Source organism: Alosa pseudoharengus, unplaced genomic scaffold (genome assembly GCF_046254945.1).
Source record: "Alosa pseudoharengus isolate Yale_2024_CS ecotype anadromous, Long Island Sound unplaced genomic scaffold, YU_APseudo_1.1 YU_APseudo_1.1_scf_4, whole genome shotgun sequence".
Taxonomy (NCBI): domain Eukaryota; kingdom Metazoa; phylum Chordata; class Actinopteri; order Clupeiformes; family Clupeidae; genus Alosa; species Alosa pseudoharengus.
In genome coordinates, this window is record NW_027468774.1 from 26,458,569 (window position 1) to 26,468,056 (window position 9,488).

Genomic DNA, 9,488 nt, shown 5'->3' on the forward strand with positions numbered 1-9,488 from the left:
CACAGTGGCCAACAGGGAGGGAGAGGCCCCAGCGATATAACCCAACTTAAAGGAATTTAATGAAGCTTGACACTGGATATGCGATAACGTCGTCAGTGGCGACAGTGACAGTGCGACCCGGCGATTCAGCCTCTAATTCAGCTAATTAGTTATGATTTTAAAAAGTGCAGTTGGGGGGTGGGGGGGATGGGTGGGGGGTTGTAGGGGGGGCATCTCGGAGTGCACTCCAATTAGAGTGGTTACATAACAGCTTTGCAGAGGTTGCAGGAAGTGCCAGTCGAGCAGGAGGAGGCGGAAGCGAAAGCACGGCTCATGAAAAGCTAAACACACGGGCCCGCTCTCCCCTGCTCTCGTCTTGTTCTCACTCTCTCTTCCCTTTCTCCGCCATCTTCATCAGTCTTTCATGAATTACCGAGTGGCGTGTTGCCTGCCCTGTTTGATGGTGGCACGCCGCAAGGAGGGGCCTCGTGAATTTTTCAGAGAAGCTGCCACTGCTAACGTTGCCGCTGCCGCCGCCGTGTGCGAGTTTGAAACACTGGCGACTTTGGCACCTAAAACTCCAGCCATCCCTCAGCCTGCAGCCAACTGCGAGCGGTATTGCCACCCCGCCCCCCCCCTCCCCCATCCCCGTCCGTCACTCCTAGTCATGTCAGGAGGGAATGAAAACATCCGCGGCATCAAAACAATGCATGAATAAATGAGCCGCGTTACGCAACTCGCGTAACGAGTGACTTGGAGAGCCAACTTCCCTTTTCAAGTTTGAGAAACAGACATCCAAGGGGCCAGGATTGTGAGGGGGTGGCGGCTTGATTTTGCTCCAGAACCCTCCAGCAGAGGGGGCTAGCGAGAGAGAGGGTGTGTGGAGAGGGAAGTATGGAGAAACATATGATGCAGGCAGCCGCGCAGATAAAGAGAACTTGTCCCTCTGACCTCCCTGTCGCCGTGGTAAATAGTTACACCCACTGCCCATGGGACAGTGTTTGAGGACAGAGCTGGCCGATAGTGCGTAACATGGTGGGTTTGGGTGATATATTACCAAGACCAAACTCAGTGGGGTGAACTGAAGCTTACACGTCACACTGCCAGCCCAGCCCAAGGCTCTTTGACCTACAGGTCACAAGTCAGCACTGTGCTGTCCTAGTTAGCGGGAGAGTGTGTCTTGTGCACAAATGATCTGCCCTTTTTCTCTGTTTGCTCTCTTGTCCATCTCTATCTCTCTCTTTGTCCCCCCTCTATCCCACTCTCCTGCCTATCCCTATCTTGTACTTTTGGTTTGATTGTGACTAATGAACATATGGAACGGCTTACAGATAAAAGAGAAGGAGTCTGTTAATGGATATGAGCTTGAACCCTTGAGAAGTTGTATTTGATGTAGCAAAGAACCTGTTGCCTTATCAGAAGACATTTCTTTCTTCATCTGTCTGCACCAATTTGATAGCACTAATCTGTTTACCTACCTGACCAACCAAAGGAAGTGACTATTGATCAGCCTTTGGTAGGGAGAAATTGTCTCTCTTTCATACCAAATTAATGTAACCTTCCCGTCCTATGTCCTTCTCAATTCTCAAGAGGAAAGCTGAACGCTAAGATGCTCATTAGCACCGCATTCATTTGGCGCAGCTGAACCTGCACGTGCCGATAAACATTCTGGCTCCTGACAAGAAAGATTAGAGGCTCGCTCTCTCTCTCTTTTTCTCTCAGTCTCAAATGTGCCGTGGTGAACTGTCGATATTTTTAGCACCCCCCGGACATCAATATCAGGGGAATTTAGCATTCTTTTGCAGAGGATACAATCTCTGTTATGCTCCTAAAACAGACGTTCTTCTCTATTCAGGAGGATTCAGGATTTTCCTCTGGCCCTGTAGGAATTTCTAGAAGCGTGTTTTTTCTTTGTACGTCTCTCTCTCTTTTTCTCCCTCCATTGTGTGGCCTGGTGGTTGGCATGTTTTGAGAGTTTTCTCCTGCATTCCCTAAGGAAATGGCAGCATTTGAATCGCTCATATAATTTAGCGTGTGGTCGTTTGAAATGTATCGAGGCCAAACTAAATGAAATGCACAAGCATGTCGTGTAAAACAATGATATGGTAATGAGAATTATTTACACCATATAATGTCCCCACTCAGCCTTTTGTATCTGCAACATTCTGCCTTTTATAACAGGCACACAAGGGCCTGTGTTGCAGCATAAGGCAAGTGAACCACAATTTTACCCTCAGCCACACAGGTTAATATTTAACATGAATTTTCTTCCTACATTAGATCCCGAAGCATATATTTACAGTCATAATTTATTTATGCCCGTTAGTAGCACAATGGCTACGGGCTACGCAGTGACTATATGAACCTCCCTTACGGTCTTTTTATGGCCACAGATTTTTCTGAGCCTCATAGCAGGGTGAAATTGCAAAGTGTTCAGTGTGCGTTGCATACATAGTGGACTCTCGCCCTGAAGTGGTGTTCGCATGGCTAAGAGGTTGGTGCTTGTTGTGAATTTTTCGGCGAGCTAATGAACATCAAAGAGCTTTCCGACCATGAGGTTCATAGAGTTCTGTTTGTGAGGAACGACTGCGGTCTCTGGGGTGACCGTGAGCTCTGATATAAGGGGAGAAGACCTGTCAACTGTCTAGATTTTTTTTTTATGTTTTCACCACATGCAAAAGCTGTTGGTTTTTGCCTACCTAATTTGGAGTCACTCCGTGAAGCTGGAAGCATTCTAACTCCTCCACACTCCTCACACACACACACACACACACACACACGCACACACACACACACACACACACACACACACACAGTTGCCCCCCTCAGCGGTGTCAGAAGTGTGGGATGCTGCTTTGAGCAATGTGGGAATTTTGGGTAAAGTTCAGAAGTGCTGCATTTCCTTCAAACTTAATCTTACTGTTCCTTCTCTCATTTTTCTCTCTCTCTCTCTCTCTCCCTCTCTCCCGCTCTCTCCCTCACTCTTTCCAGCACTGAAAAGTCCAGCTGCCTTCCACGAACAGAGACGGAGTCTAGAGCGCGCTCGGGTGAGTCCCTCATACCCCTACACTGCTCTCTAACTCTCCCTCATGACCATACGTGTGACCCCTGACCCATGCTCCCTTGTCTCTCTCCCCAGACTGAAGACTACCTGAAGAGGAAGATTCGCAGCCGGCCAGAGAGGGCGGAGTTGGTCAGGATGCACATTCTGGAAGGTAAGAGGCTAAAACTGCTGACCGTTGGTCTTACTATGGATTCGTTCACTTTTATCTACGCTTAGGGCTTAGTTTCTGTTACAGTACCTTGAGACCTTAGTGTCCATCTTCCATGGCGTTATATGAATAAATATAGGGGGGGAAGCTTTCTTCAACAATTGCATGTGTATAACAGTTTGTGTGTGTGTGTGTGTGTGTGTGTCCACAGAGACATCAGCCGAACCGTCTCTCCAGGCCAAACAGCTGCAGTTGAAGCGGGCACGTCTGGCTGACGACCTGAATGACAAGATCTCCCACCGGCCGGGACCCATGGAGCTCATCCACAAGAACATCCTGCCTGTGCACAGCAGCCTTAAGCAGGTCCTCATAGGTACTAGCAAGCCCCATCTCTCTTTACAGCAGGTCCTCATAGGTACTAGCAAGCACCATCTCTCTTTACAGCAGGTCCTCATAGGTACTAGCAAGCACCATCTCTCTTTACAGCAGGTCCTCATAGGTACTAGCAAGCCCCATCTCTCTTTACAGCAGGTCCTCATAGGTACTAGCAAGCACCATCTCTCTTTACAGCAGGTCCTCATAGGTACTAGCAAGCACCATCTCTCTTTACAGCAGGTCCTCATAGGTACTAGCAAGCACCATCTCTCTTTACAGCAGTCCTCATCATAGGTACTAATAAACACCATCAAGTCATATCCTCACTTCAGTTTCTATAACAGGCCCTCATAGGTACCAGCACACACCATCAAAGCACATCCTCGTTTTCTTCAAAAGGCCCACAAAACTGCACAGATACAGCAGGTGCAGAACCACTGCAGATTGCATCACTGCACTCATCACTACAGCAGTGGATGCTGCAACACAGATTGCAACATCAAACAAACTCCAACAGGACTCCAACGTGACTCTATGGGTTGGAGCATGAAATATGGCCGTGGAGATATGGTTGCCCTGGAGATATGGTTGCACGCTAGTGGCAGCATCAAAGGCACGGTTGCACGTGCTGTAGGACTGTACTGCACAGCATAGAACACACTATTGCAGATGCAGCTGCAGTGAGGAACTTGGCATAACTTCAGCCAGACTCCTCTAGTGACACAAAAATATATGAAAGAAAAAAAAAACACAAAACAACATTATCAAAGTACCATTTTAGTGCACTCAGACATGCACTCAAAGTAAAAGAACAATCCTTCAAGGAGCATGAAATTTGTTGGTACAGTGAAGCAAGGTGCTGCGTGTATTGATAAAGGGTCGGTAACTACAGTTCCTTACAACAGCTGCAATTATGCTTTCATAGGTGACAGCGGGTCTTTAATAAAGCCAGCCCCATCAAAGGAGCAACATCAAACAGGCACACATCAAATGAAGTTGCTGTCCTTGTAAATACATTACGCTATCAAACAGACTTTTAAATGAGTTTTATTCATCTTATACTGACATAATTAGAACAGGCTCGCAATGCAGTCCTGACTGTACTTACAGTCTGCACCAAGACACACACACACACACACACACACACACACACACACACACACACACACACACACACACACACACACAGATGTAAGCATTAACACATCCATGAGTGTTCAGCAATTATTTTCTGTATGTCATTTACAACAACATGTCAACTAGGTGCATTCTTCAGCAATGATTAGACTCTTTTGCACAGACATATGCATATATATATATACACACACATGAACACACATACATGCATGAGCAGGAGCATCATTCCAGGAGCCTCATAAGTGGCCTGTGTATTGTGGGAGTGTATTGATGCATTAGAAGGCTCTGCGTGGGCACTAGTCTCCACATTGATATGCAAGCCATATGGGTCAGAAAGTGTGTGTGTGTTTGTAAATGTGTGTGTGTGTGTGTGTGTGTGTGCGCTCGTGTGTGTGTGTGCGTGTGCGCATATGCACGTGTGATGGCTTGTGCATGTGTCTATGAATCTGCATGAATGTTGATGGATCCGTACATGAATAATTCTGTTTATGAATGCTACTGTATGGGCGCGATGCGGATATATTCTCATAAATACCATTTGCCATATGTGAATAGTTGGCAGGCCTGAGCTTGTACCTGCAGATGTTGTGTGAATTTAAATGTGAATCAGTATAATGCAACGCAGAATAATGTGCAATCAAATGCAAAAGAATCTCTGTCCCACCAGCAGAGAAGATAGACTACACTGCAGAGCATCCGCTTGTTTCAGATTTACACACACACACACACACACACACACTCTCTCTCTCTCTCTCGCTCTCTCCCTGTCTCTCTCACACACACACCCACACACACACACACACCCACGCATACACACACACACACACACACACACACACACACACACACAAACAAACAGATGCACAAACACCTTTGCATACAAAGACACATACACAGACACAAGCAGACACAAGCAAGCACAAGCAAGCAAGCAAGCAAGCAAGCAAGCACACACACACGCTCACATAGTTCTGAGAACATCTCCTCTCATAGCAACACTTACAAGTCTTGCTGATCCTAGCACTCACCAGCCGTCTTAAACTGACACGTAACTGTTAAAAACAGCACTCACTGATGCACTTATTCTTACTGTACTTTAATGTTTTTTTAAATTGTCCTAATATTGTTGAGAATTGCTCTAAACTTAAACTGTTTACCATGTTGTTAGTCGCTTTGGCTAAAAATGCGTCAGCCAAATGTAATGTAATGTAATGTAATGTACATAGAAACTTGCATACACACACATGAATAAAGAAGCATGTTTGCACATATGCACACATACACACAGTCACAAACACACATGCATACACACACATACTCACATGCAAACACCAACATACACGCCATACAAACACGTACACGTTCTGGCTGATACATTTTAACTCACACACTCCTACAGTATACTGTATACCTCCACCAGCCTATTGGAAACGGAGGCTATTCTCGTGTATGAAACTGTTACCGTGGGCATTTGTTACCCATTAATGAGTGCTGAGCTCACCAACTACAGCACACACACACACACACACACACACACACACACACACACACACACACACACACACACACACACACCCAACTCCACCACCTCGGCTAAACACAACCGCTCAGCGTCCCCCCCAACCGCTGTTTGTCAAACACACGGAGAAGCCAAGCGTGCTGGCAAAACTCCCAGCGTGCCGCTGTCACAGTCGGGCACACCCACCCAGACTTAACCGCTGACAACAGGTGCAGCTGGCTAACGGTGACAAGGTGTCGGAACTCATGTGTGTCCGATGTGTCTTTCTGGCAGCCATTTTAAGTGAAATCATCTTGTTCATACCATCATATCTGGCAATCTCCCAGTGTTTTGTTCAGCAGTGGCTCAAAAACACCTCTCAGGCAGGAATAGAGAGACAGTCTGCCTTCACTTTTTTCTACTGTCTTCTACTCATGTCTACTCATTGACTGACATATAGTTACATTCTCAGTTCTTCTTTTTCAGTTCCTTTTCTATTTTCAGACATCAGCTTGCAAAGGTCACTGTAGACATTGAAAAGCATCAATGCTAAGCCTGTGGTTGTTACCAGATGTCCCACTGAAGGCAATTTGCTTCAACAATGTACAGGGGGAGAAAAAAGAGCTTATCAGCAAGACTGTACCCTGAAGTTTAGCTGTTGGGTTTGTTTTAGTATTCCGCAGTATGACTTCAGTTCACACCACCAGCTCCAGTTCTCTCACTTTCTCTTTCTGTGTTTGCCTGAAACATTGTCCTCAAACACAGACACACTGAGAATTTCATATTTACCCTGTTTGACTTGTGTTCTGTGTTGTTTAATAATTTTATTTACATATCTCTTTTCCTTTTGTGTGTCTGTGTGTGTGTGTGTGTGTGTGTGTGTGTGTGTGTGTGTGTGTGTGTGTGTGTGTGTGTCTCCCTCTTTGACTTCCTCTCGCTCAGAGACGGAGTTCTCCAGGGTCATAGGTGAAAGCTCCTCTTTCGATGAAGACAGCAGTGATGCACTTTCCCCAGACCAACCAGTCAATCAGGACTCTCCGCTTGGCAGTGTCCCTCTGCCCTCTCCTCCAGACGTTCTGGCCAGTCACAACGTCTCCCCAACTGAGGTGTGTGTGCGTGCAAAGTCATACACACACACACACACACACACACACACACACACACACACACACACACACACACACACACACTAACTTGGCGGTGAATGGTGATATTAACTTGTGATTCTTTTTAGTTTCTATTGCAGGTCCCTCCCCCTCCCCCTCCGCTCCCCATCATCTCTGGCCCCTCCCCTTCTCAGAAGCTGACCAATGGGACAGCAGCTCAAAGGCCCTCTTCAGGACTTGTGAAGGTATTTCTAAGCTCTCCTTTCAAGTGTGACACACGTCAGTAGTCAAGAGTAAATATACCTTCTCTCAAGCCATTGCTGCTCTCTTTGTAGATACTGTTACTCTGACTTGACATGTAATGCATGTCCTGTATGTAAAAAATCATACAAATGTAAATATAATATAATCAACAAGAAAAATGTCATGGTGCCACAGATATGCTCAGCACAGATATCTTCGGATATTCAGCTGCCTGTCTTTATATGCACAACGTTGTGCGTGCAATATATGTGCATCATTTTAGAACAGATGTTGGAAATGTCGTTTTACTATAAGGGCCATTTTATAGTGTACGCAAAGCCAAACAATCGCATCGAACTACGCAGGTAGGATTTGGTGTTTACTCGTGTAGCAAAATGTATTGTCCATTTTGTTTGTAATGTGACGCAAGTGTGAGTGCCATGTCATGCCTTTCATGACATGGCAAGTAGCTTGTCTAGACTATGAGATGGGTCTTTAACACATGCGTATTGCGTAAGCCTTGCATTGTCAACTGTGTGTCCTTGCGTAGCTTGCGTAGACTACGAACCGGCCCTTACTGTAGCTGTTGAAACGTCCTCCTTCTTTGTCTAACCTCTTAGCCTCCTCAGGCCAAACCCACCTCGGACCGTCCCCCGCAGCGGCCCAAGAAGCCCAAGGACAGCAAGCCCAAGGTGAAGAAGCTCAAGTACCACCAGTACATCCCGCCGGACCAGAAGGCGGAGCGCGAGCCGCCGCCCCAGCTGGACTCCACCTACGCCAAGATCCTGCACCAGCAGCAGCTCTTCCTGCAGCTGCAGATCATCAGCCAGCAGCAGCAGCACTACAACTACCACACCATCCTGCCCGCGCCGCCCAAGTGAGTGTGCCCCGCGAGTGGATAAGCGTGTCCATGAACACTCTAGAGTATGTCGCTTTTAATCGCGCCCACAAACTCTCCGGAAGGTATACTGTAGTTAATTGTGCCCACAAACACTCCGGGGTGTTTTGCTTTGCTTGCCCAGGCAAGTACACTCCAAAGTGTGTAGTTAATCATGGTCACGCTACTAACACTTCAGCGTAGGTCCACTGTAGCAAAGCAAGGGAGAGCAAGGTCGCTACCAAGGTCATGGACACAGTAAGGAGCATGCATACTGATGGATAAATATATTTATCTGTATTGCGTGGTAATTCACTTTAGAACAATAAGCCTCTGACTAAATGACTAATTATAACTAATCTGCCTGCTCAGGGTGATTCCCGACAGTGATGATTAGGTGCAGCTGAGATGGCAATGTAGATATTTATGAAAACTTTCCTCTCTCAAAGCTGAAATGAATATGAAACTTCTTGACCATGATCTAAGCGGTTGAGAGAACTTTGATGCTTGAGAGGTTGTGAGAAACCGTAGTGGTAGGCGTTCGGTCTGCTGACGGTTATTCTTACGTATTCCATTTTTAGTTGGAACCACTTCCTGTCCTCCGACTGCACTAAATGAGTGTCATTTCATCTTATTCAGGCCCCCAGCCGAGCAGCTGCCTTCGGCAGCCACAATCACCACCTCCACCAACACCGGCCCCTCTCCATCAAGAACTGTCCCTCCCACCACATCCAGCTCCTCCAATCAGAGTGGGTCCAACCGCCAGGCCAGCCAATCGGCAGCAGGGGCCAAACCTGGATGCCTCCCCCCTAACCTGGATGAGTTCAAGGCAAGGGCCACAATCTTCAGAAGTTCAAAAGTTCAGAGTTTAATGACCATTCAGCACTTAATCAATGAATGACTTTCTGCATGGGCTCTTGGAGCATATAGATGATGCATGTGACAGGAAAGGCCCCTGGGGCTGTGAACACAGGAAGTTGTGGGCCGGTCATATCTTTTTTCATGGCTTTTTAAAACGGATGACTGGTTTCCCCCCGTGCAGGTGGCCGAGCTGAAGCAGG

The 9,488-nt window shown here is 46.8% G+C and overlaps 1 protein-coding gene across 5 annotated transcripts in view; it reads left to right on the plus strand.

Annotated features, from left to right (window-relative positions):
- Positions 1 to 9,488, plus strand: part of mrtfaa (myocardin related transcription factor Aa) — a 46,098-nt gene that overhangs the window by 29,417 nt on the left and 7,193 nt on the right. For 4 of the 5 annotated variants that reach the window (XM_076265614.1, XM_076265616.1, XM_076265618.1 and 1 more), the window contains 8 exons: positions 2,971 to 3,026; positions 3,119 to 3,194; positions 3,403 to 3,564; positions 7,144 to 7,307; positions 7,436 to 7,552; positions 8,171 to 8,427; positions 9,067 to 9,256; positions 9,470 to 9,488. The exon at positions 9,470 to 9,488 is cut by the window's right edge and continues 449 nt beyond it. In XM_076265614.1, the coding sequence (XP_076121729.1) occupies positions 2,971 to 3,026; positions 3,119 to 3,194; positions 3,403 to 3,564; positions 7,144 to 7,307; positions 7,436 to 7,552; positions 8,171 to 8,427; positions 9,067 to 9,256; positions 9,470 to 9,488 (1,041 nt within the window). The remainder of the gene's footprint in view (positions 1 to 2,970; positions 3,027 to 3,118; positions 3,195 to 3,402; positions 3,565 to 7,143; positions 7,308 to 7,435; positions 7,553 to 8,170; positions 8,428 to 9,066; positions 9,257 to 9,469) is intronic. The other variant, XM_076265617.1, reaches the window with a different exon arrangement.